Genomic DNA, 27144 nt, shown 5'->3' on the forward strand with positions numbered 1-27144 from the left:
ATTGTCTCATTTGTTCATTTGCTTTGTTTTCTATGTATTTATTACTAATTCAGCCTTAACCCCAGTTGTGTGAGTTTCCTCTCATCACTTTCCAACACACTGTTTCCCTCAATTTCAAATTCTTAAAGATCTCTCTCCTAGATTCTGGACTAGTTGCTCTGCTGTGTAACTGTCATTTTAGGTTCACCCTTCACTCTCATATCTTGAACCTCATATTTTCCTCTTTCTTTGTTTATATCCACTTTTTTTGCAGGGGGTGGCTGGGTATAAACTTCCCTTGGAAATCCTGTCCCCTCAAAATTTTGAAAGTATTATTTCAGTATCTTTTAGCTTTTCTCTTAAGTCCAACACCATTGTGATTCTTGATTCTTTTTGTATGAGACCACTTTTTTTCCTTTCTAGAAGCTTATAGGATCTTATTGTTTCTAAACTTCTAAATTTCACATTGATATGCCTTAATATAGTTTAATGTCATCCCCTGTGTTGGATGCTAATGGGCCTTTCAATCTGAAAATTCAAGTCCTCAGTTCTAAAAATTTTTTCTCAGATTAATTACCTTTAAAAAAAATTAAGTGAACGAATACGTTTCATGTTCTCTTAGACTGTAATTCTCTATTTTGTTTGCCTGTTTTATTTTCAGTGATGTATAGTTGGTTTACAGTATTATATAAGTTTCAAGTATACAACATGGTGATCCACAAGTTTTAAAGATTATACTCCATTTATAGTTATTTTAAAATATTGGCTGTATTCCATGTGCTGTACAATATATCCTTTTAGCTTACTTATTTTATACATAGTTCTTCGTACTTCTTAATCCCCTACCCCTATCTTGCCCCTCCACCTTCCCTCTCCCCACTGGTAACCACTAGTTTGTTGTCTATATCTGTTAGTCTATTTCTTTTTTGTTATATTTTCTTTTTTGTTTCATGTTTTAAATTCCACATGTAAGTGGTAACATACAGTGTTTGTCTTTCTCATCTGACTTATTTCACTAAGTAAGCATAATACCTTCCAGGTCCCTCCATGTTGTTACAAATGGCAAAATTTTCATTCTTTTTTGTGGCTGATTAGTATTCCATTGTGTGTGTGTGTGTATATATAAATATACTACATCTTCTTTATCTATTCATTTGATGGACACTTAGGTTGCTTCCATATCTTAGCTGTTATAAATAATACTGCTATGAGCATTGGGGTGCATGTGTCTTTTCAGAAATGCAAATGAAAACCACAATGAGATGTTACCTCACATCTGTCAGAATGGCTGTCATTACAAATAACAAGCTTTGGCAAGGCTGTGAAGAAAGGGGAAACTTTGTACACTGCTGGTGGGAATGTAAACTGGTGCAGCCACTGTGGAAAACAGCATGGAGTTTCCTCAGAAAGCTAAAAATAGAACTACCATATGATTCAGCAGTTCCACTCCTGGGTATATATCCAAATAAAATGAAAATACTAATCTTTTTTTTTTTTAACCCACCACTCAACTCAAACTTTAAAACGTCTACCAATGTGATCTTACCCCCTCCCAACTCACTATTGTCCCCATCTAAAATAATTATCAACACCTTACTGAATCTTGTTTATCATTTTTTTTGGCTTTCCTTTATCTCAGCTTTATGTATTCTAAAAATATACATTGATATATACGTATTTTTTAAATTTTATTTATTTATTTTTGGCTGTGTTGGGTCCTTGTTGCTGTGTCAGGCTTTCTCTAGTTGCGGCGAACAGGGGCTACTCTTCATTGTGGTGCACGGACTTCTCATTGCAGTGGTTTCTCTTGTTGCAGAGCATGAGCTCTAGGCATGCGGGCTTTATATTTGTGGCACGCCAGCTCAGTAGTTGTGGCTCACAGGCTCTAGAGCACAGGCTCAGTAGCTGTGGCGCACGGGCTTAGTTGCTCTGTGGCATGTGGGACCTTCCCAGACCAGGGATTGAACTCATGTCCCCTGCACTGGCAGGCGGATTCTTAACCACTGTGCCACCAGGGAAGTCCTGATATATTTTTCAGTTGCTTCTAATTTTATTTAAAAAGATAGCATGATGGATGTAATCTACTGGGACTTAACTTTTTCCAATATTATATTACAGGCAGCTACAGTTTCTTCATTTTGAGTGCTATACAAAATTGCACTGTATAAATACACTACAGTTTATTTATTCACTTTTCAAGCAATGGGGGTTTAGATTGATTCCAAATTTTTGCTGTTGTCACCAGTGCTGTTATGAACATTTATGTACATATGTTTAATGGGCACATGTAAGAGTTTCTTAATAGAATTGCTGGGTCATAGAATATATGAATGTTCAATTTTGGGGATAATGGTAAACAGTTTTACTCTTTTCCAAAGTGGTTATATCAGTTTCCCCAACTACCAGAGATCTAAAAGAATTCATTGCTCCATCTACTCTCCAGCACTCCGCATTGTCAGATTCTTTGCGTCAGTTGAGCAGAAGTAAAATGGTATCTTATCTCATTGTGATCTTTGTGTACATTCCCTTGGTCTCTCGAGGTTGAATATTTGTTCACTGGTCATATTTATTTTCTCTTCTGTGAGATGCCTGTTTATATATTTTGCCTAGTTTTCAATGAGTTATTTGCACTTTTCTTACTGATTTGTATTCTTACCACTCGTTTGTCAGTTGGATATACTGCAAATATAGTTTCCCAAAAGAAAATGGGAAAACTTTTCTCTCTTTAAAACGTCTTATGAACAAAAATTCTTGACTTTAATATAATCAAATTTACCAAAATTTTTTTTTTTCTTTGAGGTACGCGGGCCTCTCACTGTTGTGGCCTCTCCCGTTGCAGAGCACAGGCTCCGGACGCGCAGGCTCAGCGGCCATGGCTCACGGGCTTAGCTGCTCCGCGGCATGTGGGATCTTCCTGGACCGGGGCACGAACCCGTGTCCCCTGCATGAGCAGGCGGACTCTCAACCACTGCGCCACCAGGGAAGCCCATTACCAAAATTTTAAAAGCATCTTTTGTGTCTTGAACTCCCTACTGCAAGTTCTGAACAATGTTAACTTATATTTTCTTTTTTTTTTATTATTATTTATTTACTTATTTATTTATTTTTGGCTGCATTGGGTCTTTGTTGTGGTGCACGGGCTTCTCATTGCGGTGGCTTCTCTTGTTGCAGAGCATGGGCTCTAGGTGCACAGGCTTCAGTAATTGTGGCTTGCGGGCTCTAGAGCGCAGGCCTCCATAGTTGTGGCACATGGGCTTAGTTGCTCCGCAGCATGTGGAATCTTCCCGGACCAGGGCTCAAACCCATGTCCCCTGCATTGGCAGGTGGATTCTTAACCACTGTGCCACCAGGGAAGTCCTTAACCTATTTTCTAATAAGAATTTTAAAGATTTATGCTTGACACATAATTCCTTGATCCAAATAGAATTGTGTCTTGTATATGGTGTGAGGTTGGCATCCAGTTTAATCTTGTTTTCCATATAGATGTCTCTTTTTCCTTCCTCCATTTATTAAATAGACTCTCCTTTCTCCAAGGAGAAAGGGTGAGAATCTTCTAGCTACACATAAGTTATGAACTTATGTAACCTAATCACAAAGTAACATCTGATTACTTTTGCCACTTTTTGTTGGTAGAAGCAAGTAGCCAGGCCAGCCCATACTCAAGCGGAGGGGATACAGAAGGGTGTGCATGCCAGGACGCAGTTATCATTCTTAGAGCCAGCCTGCCGCAGCTGAACTCACTAGTATGTCTAGGGCCTTAGCTGTGACAGCTGAGTTTCTCTTTCCATTTAGCCTCTTATACAGGAGGCTAGCCCAGACTTGTTCACATGGCAGCAGCAGCAGCAGGTTCTAAGAGAATAAGAAAGAAGCTACAAGGTCTCTTGAGGCCTAAACTCAGAACTCACACCGTGTCACTTCCTCCGCACTCCTGTTAGTCAAAGCTAGTCGCTAGGCCAGCCTAGATATAAAGGATAAGGAACTATCCTTACTAACCTCACTTCTCTTTTTTTTCTGTGGGCACTTTTTTTTCTTCAGATTTTTTTGTTGTGGTAAAAAACACATAACATAAAATTTACCATCTCTTTTTAAACATAGTTCAGTGGTAATAAATACATATATAATTTTGTGCACCCATCTCCACAACTCTTCTCATCTTGTAAAACTGAAACTTTATAACCATTAAATATAAATCCCCATTTCCCCCTCCTCCCAGCCCCTGGCAAATACCATCTGTTTTCTGTCTGTATGATTTTGGCTACTTTCAGTACCTTATATAAGTAGAATCATACAGTATTTGTCTTTTTGTCACTGGTTTGTTTCACTTAGTATAGTGTCCTCAAGGTTTATCTATGTTGTAGCGTATTTCAGGATTTCCTTCCTTTTTAAGGCTGAATAATATTCTCTTATGTGTATATGCCACATTTTGCTTATCTATTTAATTCATAGATGGACATTTGGGTTGCTTCTACATTTTAGCTATTTTGAGTAATGTTGTTAAGGACATGGGTGTAAAAATATCTCGTCAAGACCTTGCTTTCAGTTATTTTGGTTATATACCCAGAAGTGGAATTGTTGGATCATATGGTAATTCTGTTTTTAATTTTTTGAGGAACCACCATACTGTTTTCCACAGTGGCTACCAATCTTACATTCTCGACCCTATATCTTGATGGACAAAGCTACAACAAATTTGTAACCCTTTTAAATCTACTACATAGACTGTTAGTTTTGATTTGCTAATGTTTTGTTTTGCCTGTAATTTTCCTTTGTCATATCTTTGTCTGGTTTTAGCATCAGAATCATGCTGGCCTCATAAAATGAGATGGAATTCCCCACTCCAAACATAATGCCTGTCACTGGGGTGGTGCACAAATATATTTATTAGTTGAATGAACGAATGAATAAATGACTGTAGAGGAGACAGAGAAGTAAAAAACAACTGGAAAAATATATGAATAGTTGATTGTGACAGAATTTTTTAAGATGGAAGTTCATAGTTTTAACTGCCTTCTTAACCTTATTTGTGTAAATCTTTCTCTTAGGATGGACATTCTAATGTTCTTGCTCTGCTTTCCAAGTGGAATTCACTTTGTTAAAGCAGAACAGAAAGAAACCTGTCCAAGTTTCTATAATTTGTATCATATTCTGAGGTCCCAGTTACTATGGTAGCTACGAAGAAGCAAATACAAGGAGGGGGGCCTGAGAGTGAGGGAAATGTGACTGAAGTGCAACATAGCTGAAAAATTGACTTGGAAATTATTGCTCCCAGGACATTCAGTAATTCAAGGTTTTTTGTGGGCCTAAGGAGTTGGATAGGGTAAGCACTCCAAATATATCCAAAAATAACATCTCTGTGTTATTTCTTTTTAAAATGTTGCCTCATAATCAGAGCTTTGCAGACTTTGTTATATTCTCAAGTTTGCATGTAATGGATGAATTGATATGTGTCAGAGTTGCTGTGTGACATTTGAAATTCTCTGCAAAATTTAGTTTCAATTGAAATTCTCTGTAAAACTCACCTTCAAATTGGCATTATTTACCCTTCCTTCTTTGGCGTTCACTTATCTTGGTAATTAGAAAAAAACAACATGTAATTTTTTATGATAGTTTCTCCCTATTCAGATTAAAACACTGCCTATGAGATAACCAGAGACCATCTGAAGGAATAGATGCTTTCAAGAACCTGAGCTAAACACATTATACACTTGAGTAAAGCATTTGGTTTTAGGTATATAGGCAGCTGCAGCCAACAGGGAAGCGTGTTCAGTTATATAGTAGCCATTGTCTGTCAATAGGAGGTAGACAAATTCATCTTTAGAGATACCATTTTTCCTAGAGCTCAACTTTTAGTTTCTCCCTTTCAAATAGGTATTAAATCATTGCTTTATTTGATTGTTGTGAAGATCAAATGAGAGCATGTATTTTGTTTAATTTTTTAAACTTAAACATTTTATTTAATGTTTTAGTTAATAGCACTAAATAGAGCTTTACAAATATTAACTCATTTAGTTCTAAAAATCCTGTGAGGTAGGTGTAGGCACTATTATCCCCATTTTACAGGTGAAACTGAGGAATGGAAGTTTATTATCTTGCTCAAAGAGATACAACTAATAAGTGGGATTCATACCCAGGTGGTCTAGCTTCAGAGGCTCTCTTCTTAATCATTATGCTATGCTGCCTCTATGTGAAAATGTTTCTGTAGGGCTTCCCTGGTGGCGCATTGGTTGCGAGTCTGCCTGCCAATGCAGGGGACACGGGTTCGTGCCCCGGTCCGGGAAGATTGCACATGCCGCGGAGCGGCTGGGCCCGTGAGCCATGGCCGCTGAGCTTGCGCATCCGGAGCCTGTGTTCCACAACGGGAGAAGCCACAACAGTGAGTAGGCCCGCGTACCGAAAAAAAAGAAAATGTTTTTGTAAGCTATAAATAGATACTGTATGGATGTTAGTAGCAGATTTTATTAAATGTTCAACACTACACTAGATGTTGTGGGAGATCTAAAGGAATCATAAGTCTGCCATTGAACAGTGTGTAATCTTGTTGGGGGAAAGAAATATATAACACAGAAGACAGCAATAATATGGCATCCTATAAGATCATTGTCTACCAGAGAACTCTCCACATCCCATACACAGCACAAAATCTAGTGCATAGTAGACATACAGTTAATGTTGGTTAAATGTGGATGTCCTTAAATGCTATTCCCATTTTCACAGTGAGCAAACCTAGGTTATTACTTACATTGAAACAGTTGCACTTTCTTTCTGTGCCATGCAGTGGGCTTGTGGTTCATCTAGTTAATTTGGCTAAGCAGTATCTTGACTGGCCCTCTTTTTTTTTTTAACTGTTAATTTTTTGATATTTACTTGTTTAGGTTTTTTTAAATTTGTTTATTTTTATTTTTTGCTGCGTTGGGTCTTCGTTGCTGCATGCGGGCTTTCTCTAGTTGCAGTGAGCAGGGGCCACTCTTAGTTGCAGTGCGCGGGCTTCTCATTGCGGTGGCTTCTCTTGTTGCAGAGAACAGGCTCTAGGCACGCAGGCTTCAGTAGCTGTGGCACTCGGGCTAGTAGTTGTGGCTCATGGGCTTAGTTGCTCCACGGCATGTGGGATCTTCCCAGACCAGGGCTTGAACCCATGTCTCCTGCATTGGCAGGCGGATTCTTAACCACTGCGCCACCAGGGAAGTCCCCTACTTGTTTAGTTTTGACAAATAAAAATTCTGTATTTAAGGTATACAACATGATGTTTTGACATCATATGTAGATGTTGTGAAATGAATACCACCATCAAACTAATTAACATATCCATCACCTCCTTAACTTTTAATTTTTGACACAATTTTACATTTACAGAAGGTTACAGGAGTAGTATAAAGATCGCAGATATCCTTTACCCAGATTCCCCAAATGTTAACATTTGCTCTAGTATTCTCCCACTTTCCCTCTTATAATACATATTCAATGTATATCTAATGAATATACAATATATTATATATGTAATTATTATTTTTCCGAGCTATTTATGAGAATAATTTGCAGATATGATTCCCTTTGCCTTTAATACATCAATGTGTATCTTTCCCCCACACCCCACAGTCTCTTAAAACAGAAAATTACATTGGTACCATACTTTAATCTACAGACTTTATTCAGGCTTCACCAGTTAACCTAATAATATCCTTTAGAGCAATACAAAAAAAAATTGACTGCCCATGTTTTAAACATTGTGGTGAGTATGTGTTACATAGCACTCACTCCTGTATTTGGTTCTAAGAGCAATGTGAGCAGGTGCCCTCTCCCCTGACTTAGTCATACAGGTGGGGCAAATGGCTTTGTTTGATTTTCCTTTTTTGTGTGTGATTCAGTGGAGCAGCGTGACTTCATTGGAGTGGACAGCACAGGAAAGAGGCTGCTCTTCATGGCTAATGAAGCAGACTTGGATGAGGAGCTGGTCATTAAGGGATCCATCCTGCAGAAGTAAGCCCTGGGGTTTTTCTTTTTGGCAATCCTCCTTGTCTTAAAACAAAATAAAACCACCCAGTGGATGGGAAAGAGGGAATGAAAACTAGATTAAACTGTGTGAAATTGACAAAAGTATGTGAATGTTTTCCCATGAGATAGGATGGAGGCTTTTCTTCACCACACAAGCTTAGCTTTTCCCTGTGTCTTTTGCTGCCAAGGTAGAATCAAATCCTGCATAGGAGTGGGGCAGAGCAGCTGTGGGGAGAACAGGGAACAGGACTGTCTTTCCAACAGTGTTATAGAACTTCCTTTTTTTTTTTAATTGTGATAAACACACAACATAAAATTTACCACCTTAACCATATTTAAGTGTACAGTTCAGTAGTGTTAAAAGTATGTTGACATTGTTGTTAAGCAGATCTCCAGAACTTTTTCATCTTGCAAACCTGAAGCTCTGTGTCCATTAAACAACAACTCTCCCTTATCTGCTCTCCCCAGGCCCTGGTAACCACCATTTGGCTTTCTGTTTTTCTGAATTTGACTACTTGAAGTATCATTTATAAGTGGAATCATGCACTATTTGTCTTTTTGTCACTGGCTTATTTCACTTAATTAGTATAGTATCCTCAAGGTTTATCCACATTGTAGCATGTGTCAGAATTTCCTTCCTTTTAAGGCTGCATAAATTCCATTGTGTGTATACACCACATTTTCTCTATCTGTTCATCTATCAATGGACATTTGGGTTGCTTCCACCTCTTGGCTATTGTGAATAATGCTGCAGTGAACGTGGTTGTGCAATATCCCTTTGAGATCCTGCTTTGAATTCTTCTGGATATATATCCAGAGGTGGGATTGCTGGATTATTTGATAGTTCCTATTTTTTATTTTTTGAGGAACCTCCATACTGTTTTCCATTTTACAATCACACCAACCGTGATGAGGATATAATTTCTTCATACCCTCATCAAAGCTTGTCATTTTCTATTTTTTTGATAGTAGCCATCCTAATGGCTGCACATAGGCAACCTCGTCACATTTTCTTCAATCAGCATTTTATTGACTGCTTGCTCAGAAGCCACTATACTCAGAGCTTTACTGCCTGATGCCAGTACATAGGAATGCTTAATAAATGTTTGGAGGCTGGATGAAATGAATGTAAGAGGAGTAAATTGCGAAAGAAATGTCTTACTGGTTGGTGGGTATTTTCCTGCTTGTTTGTTTGTTTGTTTTGCTATCCAGCACAACAGAGGTAGGAGACATATTTCAGAGTATATATTTTAATGAAAATGAAATTAAACTCTAGCTTCAATTGGCCCAATTACCCCTATGGATAAGAGTTCTATATTAGAGCCTTGCATAGAAACACTTGTGGATTAAAGTGGATGCTTCAGATTGCATCACAGAGCTTCCTACTACTAGTTTCTAAGTAAATGTGAAAAATAAATTAATTTTAAAAATGGCAGAAATTTCAACAGTAGCAAACACAGTAAGATAATCAAACATAATAAAGCTTAAAAACTGGTGGCCAAGGAAAGAAACAAGATTCTGGTGAGGAACAGAAAGGAATAACAGTAGGCTCCCAACTCCACCCTATCACCACTCCCCAGAAGCCATACTGATGTGTTAATGAAACGCTGCAAATTCTCACTAATAGCTCCAGATCTGGAAAGAAGCAAACTGAGTACATATCTGTACATTTATCTTCTTCTGACTGAGAAGCAATGGGAACAACTGCTGGGGAATAAATGATGAAGCAGGGAAAATGAACAATGAGGTTGACTGTTTAACAGAAACAAAAGATCTAATCCTAAAAAAATGAATAGGTGAAATAATGTGAAGCTGGAGACTGTCCTTCCATAGGAATGGGGTAACCCCTTACGTATGTGGAATGAAACAAGAATATTTAACAGAATCTCAGGAAAGAGAAATAATTGGACAACGACTCTACAGTACCTTGGTGAGTTCCCTATACCCTTTCCATCCCTCCCACTCACATCATTCCCTGAAGCCATAGAAAAGTACACAGAATACAAAATAACCAGCACTCACATGGTAGTCAGTCTCAGATACATGAGGATGAGAGATAAGAATTCATCTATAATATATCAAAATAAATAAAACAAGCATGAACAAGACCAAAAGAATCAGTGTGTCAACTGTGCAAATGTATAGCAAAAATGAAAGCAAGAAAAATGCCCTGCAAAAAAACAAAAACCTGCCCTGAGAAAAACATAACTCAGTAGAATAGAAAGAATTTCCTTACAAATATACAATTCTGCCACTGCAAAACAACTCAGTAGAATATGAATTTCATAAATAAGGGTTCAGTGATCAGATGATAAAACAACAAAATGAGATAAAAAAAGATATTATAGAACTAAGAAAATAAATTGAGGACCAAATAACTTAATTACAGAATTAATTAATTAAAAAATAGCAAAGAGCAGAACTGACACCACTGAAAATCAAATTATATACATAGAGGAAAAGTTTAAGGTATTCAGTAATTTAGATGAAAATGAAAATAATTGAAATTAGAATCTAATAGAAATAAAAGACAAAGATGATTCAATATAGTTAACGTCTCTGAAATAGAGAACTGAACATGTGACTAAAAGATGCATTCAAAGATATAAGGGATTCTTGGTAAAGTAATTTAATTTAAGGATTTTAATGTAAAGTTGTAAGGACTGGGTAAATATGACTTCTGAAACCCCACTAAGACCAACAGTAAAGGGATTTTAGAAGGGTGTAAATCCAGAAGGCTAAAGAAAATGAAAAAGGAAATAGCAACAACAGAAATTGGGAAACAGAGAAGCAGGACAATTTAGCATACCTGAGAAAGCTGAATGCTAAGCCAGAAGTGGGGAAAGCTGAGATGCAAGCTGATTTGCACTATAAAACTCTCAAAAGAGTTAAGATTCAGCAGCACCAAGTACATCTAGTAGTGAGGCTAAAAGCAGGATTACTTCAAAGTTTGTCTAAAAAGTAGATCCTTAGATTTCCTCCCCCAAACCTCACCACTCTAGTAAGAGGCTGGAGATTTATTCTCAGAAGAGGGTAAAATAGAGGATCTCTGGATTGGGGCACCAGGCATAGATGATGTTGGAGGTACCATGCGGAAAGTGGGGATTAAGTGAATGTATGTTCTGAGGTCCTCAGCTTCCTTCTTCCACTTGGCTCCTAAATACTAGCAGCCGGGCTTGCACATGTCAAACAAGCACATTAGAAGATTCTTCTCTGTGGTAGCAGAGTCCAAAAGGAGAGACCTAAAGATATAGTCATCAGGGAGTTCCCAGCAGATAACATACTTCTTGGATCTAACTACATTGAATTTCAAAGTTGACAAAGTCCACCACATGTTCAGTGCTCTCAATCACATATTTATTGTGCCAGTCTTAGAAGTTGGACCCAAAAAAAAGCAAGGATTACCAGATTTAGAGGCCAGAACAAATAAACAGGCGGGGAAAAAAAACAATAATAGGAAAAAAATCAACTTGAAGGAAACAGAAATTATGCAGAGAGAAAAAAACTTCAACAAGGTAACATTTATTATTAATGTTTGAGCATCTGAGTGCCACTGTTGTAGGAGCTAGGGACACAGCAGTGAACAAAGCACACTAAAATCCTTGCCCTCATTGAGAGATGAGAGAATATTGTATTCATGAACCCAAAAGCAGGATGCTATATTTAAAAAGGAACATTTAGAGAACACGTAGTGCTGATATTAAAATGAAAAATTTAATAGAAAAGTTAGGAAATTTTTTTGGAAAAATTTTTCACAAAGCAGAATAAAACAACAAATTGATGGAAAATAGAGAAATGATAAGAAGATTAAAGGAGCAGCCAAGGAGGTCCAATATCTGAATATTAGGAGTTCCAGAAGGAAAAAACAGAGAAAATGAAGAGGGAAGAAATCATCAGTGAACTGTTACAAAAAAACATTTCTCAGAATGAAAGAAGCTGGGTTTCTAGACTGAAAGGAAAGTGTGCAGCAAAATGCATGAAAAGAAACATAGCAAGTTATCATTGTGAAATGTTATAACCCTGATACCAAAGAGAAAATCCTGCAAGCTTCCAGAGAAGAGGGGGGATATCATATATAAAGGAATTAAAATAACTTTCAATTTCTTAACAGCAACACTAGAAACTATAAAATAAGGGAAGAATGCTTTCAGAATTCTTAAATCTATATCTAGTCAAACTATCAAATATGAGAGTAGAGTAAGAACCTTTCAGGCATTTGCTTTCCATGCATCTGTTTCAGGAAGCTACAAGAGGATATAGAACACCAAAACCCTGGCATACACTTAGAAAGAGAAAGACATAGGATGTAGGAAAAAGAATCCCTAGGATAATGATGAAGGGAGATTCCAGGATAACACCTGTGTATCTGGGCTAGATGGCAAACAGACCAGATTGGAATAGGTCAGAAAGATTTGAGAAAATTTTCTTCAAAATGTTCATATTTCTTCTGATGAAAATGATAGAATACTTGATGTGCGTCAACATTTTGAGAGGAGTTTTGAGCACTTAGTTTGGAGTTGAATTATTGATAAGTATCTAGAAAACTAAGAAATGAAAAGACAAGTAATGCCAAGGCAAACAACAAAAATGTGCAGGAGGGACTTCCCTGGCGGTCCAGTGATTAGGACTCCGAGCTTCCACTGCAGGGGACACAGGTTCAATCCCTGGTCAGGGAACTAAGATCCTGCAAGCTGCATGGCGCAGCCAAAAAAAAAAAAAAGAAAAGAAAAGAAAAAAAAATGTTCAGGAAAAAAACCATTAGTTGCTAAATGGCTCAGGTGTAACTAATGTTATATATGCATAATAATGTAATCACTGACTAGCCAAAATTATGATATAATTACTTTGGAATAATGGGAGGGAAGGTTAGTCTGTTGGAAGTATGAGGGAAGAAAAGAGAGATAAACTTCCTCTTTCATAGTTAATAGCTAATACCTAAAGCTGAAGTCATAATAACTTAAACATTGATTATTAAGCTAATCAAAATAATGAAACAATTATATTAGAAAGGTAGAGAATACAAGAAGTACAGGTGTATGTAGTGGGGGTAGGCTGGTGATGAAAGGAAGCTAAATCCTCATCTTCCATAGTGGGAAATCAACAGATAATGTCTGAATTGGAAAACCAAGAAATATCAATATTGGAATGTTATTAGAAATATGAGTAGGAATACTAAATGGATTCACTAAAAGAATTGAAATGGTGTGCTTCTGGGGGACAGAAAATGGGAAAGAAAGGGAATGGAAGACTGAAATTTTTCATTGTAAACCTTGAGAGACTATTTACCTCTTTATGTGCATATTTAACTTAAATTTTAATTTTTTAATTAAAAATAAGATATACTAAAATTTTCTGAATCAAGTGAAAAATCTACAGATTTTGAGAGTATATTGTTATTGTGTTCTCTGAAAATTTGGCCAGTTGTATCCTAGTAAACTTACTAAACTTATCCCTAGATAAAGAAAGAGTTCTTCAAGCGTCCAGAGACAAAAAGCTAATCACTTACATGAGAGTAAAAATTAAGTTTTTCCCCAAGTTCTTCACTACATTGCATACCAGAGGAACACAATCTGTGTTTTCAGAAAAAGAAAGTGGAACTCACGAATATTATTAATAATGAAGGTATCATTCAAATATAAAAGCAATAATGGGAAGACATTCTCAAACATGAAAGGAATCAAGAATGTGGCACCTATGAGTCCTTCTTGGGGGGGGGAGAAAAACAAAATAAAACTTCTTGACAATGAAGGCAGCCAAGAATTCGATCAAAATAAAGAATTTAGTGATAGAGAAGCCATGGTAGTCATAAAACAAATGGGATATTTATGTTAAAACAGAAACAAAAAACAAATAAAACATCTCTGCTGAGACAGTAACAATTAATTCTGGAAGGTGAAAGTATGGATGATGATTATTTTTTTTCTTTGTACTTTTCTGTATTTTAAATTTTCCTCCAATATATATATATATTTTTTTCCTGCGGTACACGGGCCTCTCACTGTTGTGGCCTCTCCCATTGTGGAGCACAGACTCTGGACGCACAAGCTCAGCGGCCATGGCTCACGGACCCAGCCGCTCCGCGGCATGTGGGATCCTCCCAGACCGGGGTACGAACCTGTGTCCCCCACATCGGCAGGAGGACTCTCAACCACTGTGCCACCAGGGAATCCCTCCAATTTAAAAAGTATTAAAAACAAGAAAAACATGTGCTACTGTGGAGATTAAGCCTAAGGACCTAAAGTGAGGAGGATTCAGGGTAGTGTTATTTCTAAAGATACAGTCCAGTGAATGAAGACATTTCTGTACAGTAAGTCCCCTTCATATGAACCTTCAAGTTTCGAACTTTCAAAGATGCGAACGTGCATTCCATCAACGTCAGGCGTGACTGAAATTGCAGCTTGCCCTCCGTCTCCTATTGCTGATGATCCTTCAGCTCCACCACCATCTCCTCTCCCTCCTCCAGTCAGTAACTTCTTGCCTGTTCACTCAATGCCAGCCCCTGTACACCAGCTGTTGTACTGCACTACTGTACTCTTCAAGGTACTGTACTGTAAGATTTTTAAAGTTTTCTTTGTTTTTGTTTTTTATGTATTATTTGTGTAAAAAGTATTATAAACCTATTACAGTACAGTACTATATAGCCAATTGTGTTAGTTGGGTACCTAGGCTAACTTTGTTGGACTTGAACAAATTGGACTTATGAATTTGTCATCTTCATAAAGATGACAAATCTTTATGCTCTTGGAACGGAACTCTGCGTGTAGGGAATTTACTGTATTTGACTTTGCTCTTGCTTTTGGGAAGTGGCGTTCCTGGTTTAGTAGGCATAGATGCCTGCTGGGGAGTATTGCAGCTGGGGAGAGTCTTTACTCTTGCTGAATTAAAGCACTTTCTGCAGTGGACATGGCTAATGGCTTTTGTTGGATTGTTTATTTCTTTCTTACCCGATTGCAAAAACAAACCTAACTGAACTCCAAACCTTTCTATTCTGTTTTAATTTTGTGGTAATTTTAAAGATATAAGTTCTTTGATACACTTCCTCTGAAGAAAACTCCCCTCGAGCATGAGCTGGTCTTAGGAACTTGCTGCTAGTGAATAGAGTGTGGTAGAAGTGATGGGATGTCACTGCCAAAATTAGGTTATAAAAAGACTGCAGCTTCTGTCTTTGGTGCCCACTCATGCTCTCTTGCTCTCTCTTGAATCACTTACTCTGGGGAAGTCAGCTGCTGCGTTATGACACAGCTCTAGGAAAAGGAAAGCTAGCTGCCATGTCATGAGGACATTCAGGTAGGCTATGGAGAAGCCATATGGTTAGGAACTGAGGACTGCCAGCAACCATATGAATGAGCTTGGAAGCAGGTATTCTGAGACCTGTTAACAGCCATGTTGAAAGCAGATTCTTCTCCAGTAGAGCCTTGAGATGACTGCAGTCCTAACCAACAGCTTGACTGCAACCTCATGAGAGAACCTGAGTCAGAGCCACCAAGCTAAACCACTCCCCAATTCCAGAAACTGTGAGATAACAAATGTTTGTTATTTTAAGCCTCTGAGTTTGAGGTGATTTGTTATACAATTATAGATGACCAATAAAATCCTAAATCTCTAGGCTTTGAATCAAGAGGTTCTTAGAAACCATGAAGTTGAAAGACATCTGGGGAGGAGGAGGGGTGTTCAAATAGGATATAGTTCCTTTCCTTTCAACCTCAGTTTGCTCCCCACATATCCTTGAAGTAGGGAATGTCAGTGGCTGCATGTGGGATGCATCCTGCCTCAGCTGGATGCCTTTGCTGAGACCTTGGACACACCACTAGTTCAATCCAAAATATAAGGACAATGGACAGTCATCCTATGGTCTTACTAAACTTCAAGGGCTTTTGTTGTTTAAATATTGTCAACAAATAGTCCTAATTTTTCTTTCTTGTGTTCCTAGAGAGAGAGAGAGAGAGAGAGAGGCCTGGGTTAGAATAAATTCCTGAGAAGAAGAATTACCTCTTGGCCCATGGTGTCCATTGTTATAGTGCCGAACGATAAACATTGAGATAAGCTGCCTAGGTCCCCCTTGAAGGAAGGACTCGTTACTTAGCAATAGGGAGTGTAGTCCACAGACAGCCTCTAGCTGTCACCAACTTCAGGATCTATCTCATCTGTACAGCATCACATTGGCTGAGGTCATGCCCTCGCTGGGGCAGCCTGCATCCTGTGACTGAATGAGGAAGAGGTGTAAAGGCTCGGCCATTCTGACAGGCAATACTTGCTTCAGAACTCTGCTGGATTGGCCAAGGCTTTGTAGAACCTACATCTCAGTTTTTCCTCCACCCAATCTTGCTTCCTCCCCTTCCTTACTCAGGTGTTGATCCCTTATAAACATCTTGCTCCCTAAATCCTGTCTCATCATCACTTCTAGAGAATCCAGTCTTCAACACACAGTAACATGGTTTTCCCTGTGGTTTGCCTTGCCTGATAAAGCAAACTTACTCACTCTTGGAGTGATCATTCTTTCAATTGTAGAGTAAAATTTCCTGGATGGTTTTTTTTCTCTGAAAGCACACCTGTTGCACTGGCCTCTGCGTGATGAATGGTATCTAATAACATTTGTGCCTCTTATAACTCCTGACTGAGAATGTACCAAAAAATGTATATCCATTCAATTAGAGTCTTTCCAGCCTCACACTCCTGTAAGCATTGATTTCTTGTCTGTCCTTCTCACAAGGCCAGCAGTTCTCAACTCTGGGGAGCATACTTTAAAATGTTGATGTACCCTAGAGATTCTTATTTAAATAGTCTGGCATAGGATGAGCGTTTTTTTTAAGTTCCTTGGGTGATTCTAATGTACCAAAGTTGAAAACTACTGTACTAGACACTCCTTTCAATTTACCAGTTTGTTGCCCTATAGTGCTGCTCTATAAATATTTGATAAAGGGATAGTTATTTGGTTTATCAGAGTGCAAAGGAATTTGCCAGCTCCCTAGGAATAAATGGAAGCAGTGATGAAAGTGGATCCAGCACCTGAAACTGCTGCTTGGAACTCTGATTCTCATTCTCCAGGGGCTACAGGTCATGTTCATAGCGGAAGGAGAGGGTTCCAGCTAACGGAGGCAACGTCTGCCCAACACCATAGATATGTTTGCAGGACCAAATAAATCAAATGGCAGCCCACTAGTTTTGTGATGTTGTAGTCAGGCCTAATATGTTGACATTTGAGCATTCAGGGCTGGGTGATTCTAGAGAACTAAATGACTTGTCAGAAAGTACTTAGCTGACTCTCTTCCTCTAATAAGGACCCTTGTAATTACATCGAGTCCACCAGGCCACCAGGATAATCTAGGATAATCCACCCATCTCAAGATTCTTAACTTAATCACATCTGCAAATTCCCTTTTGCCATATAAGGTAACATGTTCACAGGTTCCAGGAACTAGGATGTTGACATCTTTGAGGGGCCATTATCCTGACTACCACAGTCTTCTTGGTTTTCTAACATGGTTTTCAATAGCTGTATAATCATCTGTCATATGAATATATATCATTTATTAACCATATCTAGTATTGCCGGACATTTAGATTGTTTCTCATTACCTGGCACTAGATTTTTTTTTTTTTTTTTGCGGTACGCGGGCCTCTCACCGTTGTGGCCTCTCCCACTGCGGAGCACAGGCTCCGGACGCGCAGGCTCAGCGGCCATGGCTCACGGGCCCAGCAGCTCCGCGGCATGTGGGATCCTCCCGGACCGGGGCACAAACCCATGTCCCCTGCATCGGCAGGCGGACTCTCAACCACTGCGCCACCAGGGAAGCCCAGATTTTTTTTTTTTTTTAAGTTGGGTTTATTGAGGTATCATTTACCTACAGTTAACTTTACTCTTTGTAGTACACAGTTCCGTGTCTTTGAGAAAAGTAAGTACAAATACCTCATGTGTCTATGGTCTCTGGGATGGTATCCTCTCAGGCTAGTTACCACTCAGCCTTTAGAAATGTGTTAAGAATTTTGGAACTTGCCTGGCGGTCCAGTGGTTAAGACTCCGCACTTCCAATGCAGGGGGCGCAGGTTTGATCCCTGGTCGGGGAACTAAGGTCCCACATAATGCGTGGCACAGCTAAAAAAGAAAGGGGGTGGCGGAGAGAGAGAAGGGAGGGAGGGAGGGGGAAAAGAAACAAAGAAGAAACATGTTAAGATTTTTTTTTATATAAATTTATTTTATTTCTTTTTTTTATTTTTGGCTGCATTAGGTCTTTGTTGCTGCATGAGGGCTCTTCTCTAGTTGCGGCGAGCAGGGACTACTCTTCATTGTGGTGCGCGGGCTTCTCATTGCTTTGACTTCTCTTGTTGTGGAGCACGGGCTCTAGGCACGCAGGCTCAGTAGTTGTGGTGCACAGGCTTAGTTGCTCAGCGGCATGTGAGATCTTCCCGGACCAGGGCTCGAACCTGTGTCCTCTGCATTGGCAGGCAGATTCTTAACCACTGTGCCACCAGGGAAGCCCACTTTAAGAGTTTTAACTGAATTCTTCTTACCTGCTTGTATGGTAGCCCTGTCTTCCTACCATGCTGTGCCATATGTGAGCCAGTGTTGATATCTCATTTCTCCTTAGAGTCTCTTATTTTTCCTTAGATTTCTCACTACTTGGTTGCCCTGTGATGAGCTCAAGAAAAGTTATGATTTTGTAGATGATTCTTTGTTGTTGTTGTTAGAATAAGAGCAACTCTCTTTCCAGCTTTATAAATCTTAGATGGAAGACAGAAGTCCTAGCATTTGATTTTCCCTTTTTTTATAACAGCTTTATTGAAATATAATTCACACAACATACAGTTACCCATTTAAAGTGTGCAATTCCATGGTTTTTAATATATTCACAGAGTTTTGCAACCATCACCACAGTCCATTTTTAAAGCATTTTTACTACCCCCAAAAGAAACCTGGTACCCCTTAAGGATTTCTCCCCAGTTCTCCCCTCCTGCCCTAGGCAAGCACTAATCTACTTTCTATATATATATATATATATATATATATATATATATATATACACACATATATACATATATTTACCTATTCTGAACATTTCATAGAAATGTAATCATACAATATGTGACCTTTTGTGACTGGCTTCTTTCACTTAGCCTAATGTTTTGAAGGTTCATCTGTGTTATCGCTTATTTCAGTACTTCATTCCTTTTTATTGTTGACTAGTATTTCATTGTTTGGATATATCACATTTGAGTTATCCATTATTTATCAGTTGATGTTGGCACTTGATTTTAAATCATCTGTGAATCACTTAGGATTCAGTGAATCACTTAGGATTCCTATCCAGAATTTTGAAGGGTCCTAAAAAGAACATAAAGCATACTTATTTCCTCAGACAAGTTCTGTGCATGTTAGAGAGACATGACCAACACTGTAATAGGGAAAAGTAGACACCTATTTCAATCCAACATTTGCTTGTTAGATTGAATTAGAAAAAGCTACATACATATTTCAGGCTGTTGGACTTTTTAAAAAATCATAGTTCTCACAAAAAGTGAGAAAATTTGTTTGTTACCAAATCTGGGTAGATGGTTGATTTGGAAGGTAGTGATAAGTAGGTGGACTCATTTAATTTCACATTGTTTTTTAATGTCGCTTGAGTTTGGGACTACAAGCAAGCTCTAAGTCCTCAAGAGAGGTGTTCATAAATTCAAATCATATTTGTCTTCCTGATAAACTCTGGAAAATATATTGAGTGTCTGTTATTTCTGGTGTCAGAAGCCTATAGGGTCAACTGCCATTTCATATCAAAAGAACATTTCCTGTATTCTTGTGATTGCAGTCTGAGTGCTGTCAACATATAGCTCTTTCCTAAGTACGAAGTCAAGCCACAGAGATGCTAGGATTCTCTCCTTTCACTTAGGTGGTCATGGCCTTCAGAGAGAACCGACTTTTCCTACAGCATCAGGAAAGGATGGTGATGGTAGTGTTGGTGGTGGTGGTGGTGGAGATGATGATTATGTTGGCAATAGCAGCTATGGTTTTTCAAATTTTGTGCCTGGCATTGTGTTAAAGGCGTTTTTACAATAACCCTATGAAGTAGATACTATTATATGCCATTTTACAGATGAGGAAATAAATGAAGATTAGATAGTAATAAGAAATCTCAGTGAATATTTGTTGAACGAATAAGTGGGAAATCACCTAGTGACCAGCTATGATTGAGTCTGTAATCTAGGGCTTTGGCACTCTGTGATGAATGTTAAGGTAGAGAACAAGGATTGGCAAACTTTTTCTGTAAGGGGTAAGTAGTAAATATTTTAGACTTTGCAGACCATCTGGTGTCTGTTGCATTTATTCAACGCTGCTGTTATAGCACAAACGCATCCATAGATATGTAACAGGTGAGCATGGCTGTGTTCCAGTAAAACTTTATCTACAAAAACAGGCAGCAGGGTCATCCAACTGGCAGGCTGTAGTTTACCAGCCCCACTAGAGTTGGGGTTTTTTTGTTGTTGTTGTTTTTGTTTGTTTGTTTTTCTCTCCCTCTCTATAAAGAGTATCTATGATGGGACCTTGTTAACACAGCTTGTCTCTTACAGCAGTCAGGATATAGCTGACTGGATCTGGAATTCTTTCTGTGAAAAAAGAAGCAAGGGGTTTGTTACAGATTTTTTTTCTCCTAAACCATTTATCAAAATCAAATTTTAGGAAACAGAGGAGGGTTTCTTTATATTTTAGAAGAGCTCAACATAAAGATGCAATGAAAGGGTATCTCTTAATGTATTGAAAATATCTTATTTACAGATATTTTAGAATCATAAACTGTCACAGCTAGAAGGTCATTTGGTCCAGTCCCCTATATTTCAAATAGTGATACTGAAAACCAAAGGAAAAAGGGTTTATTCCATATCATTATCTAGTTAGTGACAGATCTGGGCCTTTTCTGTTAGCTTATGCTTTCTACTTTTCAGGAACACAGTGTTCATTAGTTTCCTCCTCTTGTTAAACCACTGTTTTGGTATTTAAGGGGCAGGAGACTATCTCAAAAAGTTCATTAGCCTTGGTGGAATATAAGATTATGCATATAAAAGCTTAACAAATAGTAGCAAACAATATCAGATTCTGAACAATTATGGCCAACAGTGTTCTAAGAACTCAGGGGAAGTATCAAACCCTAGGGGCTGAGGTGGTCAGGAAAATGTAATAGAATAATTTGGACTTGAAGGATGGATTTGGATCTGATATGGAAAGGGACATGGGAAACTGAATCCTATGTGGGGAGAATGCTCTGAGCAAAGGTGTGGAGGCAGGGTATGCAAGACTTGTTTAGGAACAGTTTAGCCCAAATGGAAGATCCCTACTGGGGAGCACTAGGAGATAAGGCTGGGAAGTTAAGTTGGTACACAAATAGAGGGCCTTGGGCTTCACTGGTGGCACAGTGGTTAAGAATCCGCCTGTCAGTGCGGGAACATGGGTTCAAGCCCTGGTCCGGGAAGATCCCACATGCCGCGGAGCTACTAAGCCCATGCGCCACAGCTACTGAGCCTGCGCTCTAGAGCCCACGAGCCACAACTACTGAGCCCACGTTCCACAACTACTGGAGCCTGTGTGCCACAAGTACTGAAGCCCACACACCTAGAGCCTGTGCTCCGCAACAAGAGAAGCCACCACAAATGAGAAGCCCACGCACCACAGCTAACAGTAGTCCCCGCTCACCACAACTAGAGAAAGACCCAACGCGGCCAAAAATAAATTAATTAATTAATTTTTTTTAAAAATAGAGGGCCGGGCTTCCCTGGTGGTGCAGTGGTTGAGAGTCAGCCTGCCGATGCAGGGGACACGGGTTCGTGCCCTGGTCTGGGAAGATCCCACATGCCGCAGAGCGGCTCGGCCCGTGAGCCATGGCCACTGAGCCTGCGTGTCCGGAGCCTGTGCTCCGTGACAGGAGAGGCCACGACAGTGAGAGGCCCACGTACCGCAAAAAAAAAAAAAAAAAAAAAATAGAGGGCCTTGAATACTGGGGAATTATTAAAGACATTTTGAGGAGAGAAATAATATTTATAATTCAGGATTCTGGAAAGGTAGTCTGACAGCAGTACGCAGGATAGATTTAAGGTATAAGACCTAAAAAGAAACGCAGCGTTGCATTGCTAGATTGACAAAATTCCAAAGGGGAAAGGATTTTGTCCTCTAGAATGCAGAAGGAACTACTTGTGGTCATCTATTGTTATGAGAAACAAGGGACCTGACTCATTTATGCATCCATTAAGCACTGATGTTTATGCAACATTAGATTTGGCAGGTTTAGACATAAAGTTCTTAGAAGCCAGAGTCATATGTTTCTATAATTACAGCTAGAAGGTGGAAATTGTCTCCTGCTTTCTCTTTACCCTCCCTGGGAACTAGTTTATTGCTCCATGTGGTGAACCATTAGTAAATACCATAGTCCCAGTGGTCCCTGCCAAAGAGAGCAAGGTTTGATCATGATATGATCTAAGAAGGTGGACACAGCCAAGAGGTAAGGTGAAAATGAAGAGCAGATGGAGGTATATTTTTCCTTCATACCTATTGAGCTCAAGGCCTTGGGTAAATGCTGGGGCCATTAAGGCCAGATCTTCTACCAGTTTACTAAGACTAGGTTGCACATTTAATTGTTGGCAGATTTTTTTCTCTCCATTTCATTCTTCTGACTTGTAATCTATACCCCAGTGATTCAGGGTCTTTGGTGTATAGCCGTAATAGGGCAGCTGGCTGGATAAATGAGCAGTAAAAATGTTCCTCCCATTCCTATGACCCTATTCCTATGGCTCCTCCTCGCCTCAGTGAGATGGTGGGATAGTTAATTAGATTCAGATTTTCAAGCACTTTTTGAATATCAGAATACAATACTTCCTGTCTTTCTTTTCAAACTGAATTTCTAAAGGTGGGGGCTAGTTCCTATTGGGAAGTCACCAAAGTTATATTGGAAAAGGCGTTTGTGTATATAGAGAGCCAAAAACCTCTTGTTTTATAGTTTTCTTACTTTTATAGGTATTGGTTGTAAGAGAAAAAGACAGTGATGATGGAATGTACATCCCATCTGTTTTCTCTGTTTCCAGCAGAGGAGGGATTATTTTCTTGATTGCAAAGAGAGTGTTCTGTTTTGTTGGGCTTCAGGCATATTTGGTCCTGGAAAGTGAGATAGTGTAAGACACTTGGAATAGGAGTCCTGCTGAGCCTATGGTCAGGTACAGAGGCATTCTCCCTCTGTCATCAGACAGTACTGGTGACTTCACTCCACTGGGCCCAAATTCGTACTACCTCAGTGGATTTGGAGAAAGCACAACACCTTTGCCACATGTCAAATTGATGCATTACTGACTTGGAAAGGCATTATATGTAGTGGAAAAGAATGTTACTGATAGAAAGAAATTGTACTAGAAATTCAAGTCCAGAGAATTCAGAATTTAGTCTTGAGACAAAAGCTGTATGACGCTGAGCAAATCACTTTGCTTCTCTAAGCCTCAGTTTCCCCAGCTGAAATTGGCTTAGTTGTTCTTTAAAACCCCCCCGCACTGCTCAGCTCTAAAATTCCCATTTCTGAAAGACATGTGTTTTTAATAACTCATAAGTAAAGGTATTTGTGCCAAATATTTAATAAGAAAATCATGTAGCCTTTCTCCAATGTTCTGTTGTTTTCTTTTGAATACTAGTCAAGGGTTTTATTACTGGAAGGGTAATGAAAATATTAAAACAAGCTTCTAAACGATATCTTTTAAAATGGAATAAAATGTTCACACGTTCATCTTGGAAAAAAGACAGAAACTTAAGTCAGAGCCTCAAAGATCATGGCCAGATCTCTATTTCTGGGACTACAGATGATGAAAAATGGGTTCACATTCTTGATTATTTTCCTGATGGTGTGGAAAGTCTTGAAATACATGCTGTTTATCTATATTAGTATCCCCACTGCTACTTACCAGCTGTAACTCCTAGAGTACTTCTCCACTTTGCAGCTCTTTGAGGGGAGGGGGGAGGAACCTTTCCCAAGGTGTCTTGTCCAGTATAGGCAGTGAAACTTTAACTGTTCTATACTTTTAACTCTTACATCTATAAAGTGACATAGATAGGGTTATTTATTTATTTATTTTTAAATTTTTACTGGTGTAGAGTTGATTTACAATGTTGTGTTAGTTTCAGGTGTACCGCCAAGTGAATCAGTTATACATATACATATATCCACTCTTTTTTTTTTTTAAGATTCTTTTCCCATATAGGCCATTACAGAGTATTGAGTAGAGCTCCCTGTGCTATACAGTAGGTTCTTATTAGTTATCTATTTTATATATAGTAGTGTGTATATGTCAATCCCGATGTCCCAATTTATCCTACCTCCCTTATCCCCTGGTAACCGTAAGTTTGTTTTCTACTTTACTTCTGTTTTGTAAATAAGTTCACTTGTACCCTTTCTTTCCGATTCCACATATAAGCAATATCATATGATATTTGTCTTTCTGTGTCTGACTTATTCGCTCAGTATGACAATCTCTAGGTCCACCCATGTTGCTGCAAATGGGATTATTTTGTTCTTTTTATGGCTGAGTAATATTCCATTGTATATATGTACCACATCTTCTTTATCCATTCCTCTGTTGATGGACATTTAGGTTGCTTCCATGTCCTGGCTGTAGTAAATAGTGCTGCAATGAACATTGGGGTGCATGTATCTTTTCGAATTATGGTTTTCTCCAATATATGCCCAGGAGTGGGATTGCTGGGGCATATGGTAGTTCTATTTTTAGTTTTTTGTTTGTTTGTTTGTTTGTTTTTATTTTTTTGGCTGCGTTCGGTCTCCGTTGCTGCACATGGGCTTTCTCTAGTTTTGGCGAGCAGGGGTTACTCTTTGTTGTGGTGCATGGGCTTCTCATTGTGGTGGCTTCTCTTGTTGCAGAGCACAGGCACGCAGGCTTCAGCAGTTGTGGTACAGGGGCTCAGTAGTTGTGGCTTGCGTGCTCTAGAGCGCAGGCTCAGCAGCTGTGGCGCACGGGCTTTGCTGCTCAGCGGCATGTGGGATCCTCCTGGACCAGGGCTCAAACCCATGTCCCCTGCATTGGCAGGCGGGTTCTTAACCACTGCGCTACCAGGGAAGTCCCCTATTTTTAGTTTTTTGTTTTTGGTTTTTTTTTGCGGTATGTCGGCCTCTCACTGTTGTGGCCTCTCCCGTTGCGGAGCACAGGCTCCAGCCGCGCAGGCTCAATGACCATTGCTCACGGGCCCAGCCGCTCCGTGGCGTGTGGGATCTTCCCGGACCGCGGCACGAACCCGTGTCCCCTGCATCGGCAGGTGAACTCTCAACCACTGTGCCACCAGGGAAGCCCCTATTTTTAGTTTTTTAAGGAACCTCCGTACTCTTCTCCATAGTGGCTGTACCGATTTACATTGCCACCAACAGTGTAGGCGGGTTCCCTTCTCTCCACACCCTCTTCAGCATTTATTGTTTGTAGAGTTTTTTGATGATGGCCATTCTGACCGGTGTGAGGTGATACCTCATTGTAGTTTTCATTTGCATTTCTCTAATAATTAGTGATGTTGAGCATCTTTTCATGTGCCTTTTGGCCATCTGTATGTCTTCTTTGGAGAAATGTCTATTTAGATGTTCTGCCCATTTTTTGATTGAGTTTTTTTTTTTTTGATATTGAGCTACATGAGCTGTTTGTATATTTTGGAGATTAATCACTTGTTGGTTGCTTTGTTTGCAAATATTTTCTCCCATTCTGAGGGTTTTGTTTATGGTAGATAGGATTATTTATGAGAACCCCCATGTCAGTATTCTTAAGTCTTTAAGTCTTTTTTTTTTTTTTTTTTTTGGACTGGCTACAGAGTTCAGAGAAAAATCTTCCAATCTCCTTTCTAGGTGGTTAAAAGCTGTGCTACCAATTCCTGATCATTTCAGGGCTTCTGCAGTACAAATCAACTTTCCTTATGGCTGGTTTAGGATTCAGCTTTCTTAGATATGCTAAATCTCTTACCACTATCCTTTACAGTTTCTAAAATTTTGTTACTGTACTCTCCCCTCCTAATCTTTGTCCTTGGGGGTAATGCCTTCAAAAACAAAATCGAAGAACTGTTTACTGGGCTTCCCTGGTGGCACGGTTAAGAATCCGCCTGCCAATGCAGGGGACACATGTTCGAACCCTGGTCTGGGAAGATCCCACATGCTGCGGAGCAACTAAGCCCGTGTGCCACAACTACCGAGCCTGCTCTCTGGAGCCCGTGAGCCACAACTTCTGAGCCCACATGCCATAACTACTGAAGCCCACCTGCCTAGAGCCTGTGCTCCGCAACAAGAGAAGCCACCACAATGAGAAGCCGGCGCACCGCAATGAAGAGTAGCCCCCACTCACCACAACTAGAGAATGCCTGCGCACAGCAACAAAGACCCAACGCAGCCAAAAATAAATAAATTAAATAAACTTTAAAAAAAAAAAAAAAACTGTTTACTGTCACTTTAATGAGCTTTCAAAAGGGATAGGGCTTAATGCCTGTGTTCAGTCTGCCATCTTTACCCAGGATCCTGTTTACTTCATTTCAGTCCCCTTATATCTTTTAGTCACTTACCACCCCTTCCTCCCGCTCTTCCTCCCTCCCTCTCTCTTTCTCTTTTTTCTCTTTCTCACCCTCATTTCCTTCTTCATCTAATCTAGACCTTATATTACTTTAGGCATTTCCTTCCATATCCTCACTCATTGTTCTTTTGTTATATCTGCCCTTATAACCCTCAACTTTGGGTTACTCTTAACATTTACTTTGTCCACTCCTACATCTGTTCTATTAAAGTCTTCAGGAGAAATACCATGCAGTGTTGTAGACTGGCATCACTATAAATTCACGGTCCCAATCTTGGCTGAGCCCTAAGAACCACTCGCATTCTTACACCTGTCCTGGACCACCTTTCCGCTTCACTCAGCAGCTATTATCAACCATCCACCACTCTCCTGCTTCAGAAAATGACCCTGCTTTCTCCTTCTGTGAGAGAATCCTAACTAACAGATGCTTATTTCCCCAGCATACTATCCCTTCCCATGATTTTATCTTTACTCAGACCCATCTTCAGTTCCTTTTCTGTAGCCTTAGAAGTTTCCTTCCTCCAATTTAGGACTAGACCCTTCACTTATGTCTTTTATCCCATTTTCTTATGCCTCCCGTGGAATCTTGCTTCGTCAGTTTTTTCAGCA

General features: G+C 39.3%; 1 protein-coding gene across 3 annotated transcripts in view; it reads left to right on the forward strand.

The window, feature by feature from the left end:
* The window catches only part of EIF2B3 (eukaryotic translation initiation factor 2B subunit gamma), a 163985-nt gene that overhangs the window by 61780 nt on the left and 75061 nt on the right, over nt 1-27144 (forward strand). For all 3 annotated transcript variants that reach the window (XM_089894250.1, XM_022575555.2, XM_089894245.1), the window contains exon 5: nt 7842-7953. In XM_089894250.1, the coding sequence (XP_089750376.1) occupies nt 7842-7953 (112 nt within the window). The remainder of the gene's footprint in view (nt 1-7841; nt 7954-27144) is intronic.

The sequence above is a fragment of the Delphinapterus leucas genome, chromosome 1, assembly GCF_059928025.1.
Source record: "Delphinapterus leucas isolate spDelLeu-1000000601 "Yukka" chromosome 1, BTC_Dleu_Yukka2, whole genome shotgun sequence".
Lineage (NCBI taxonomy): Eukaryota > Metazoa > Chordata > Mammalia > Artiodactyla > Monodontidae > Delphinapterus > Delphinapterus leucas.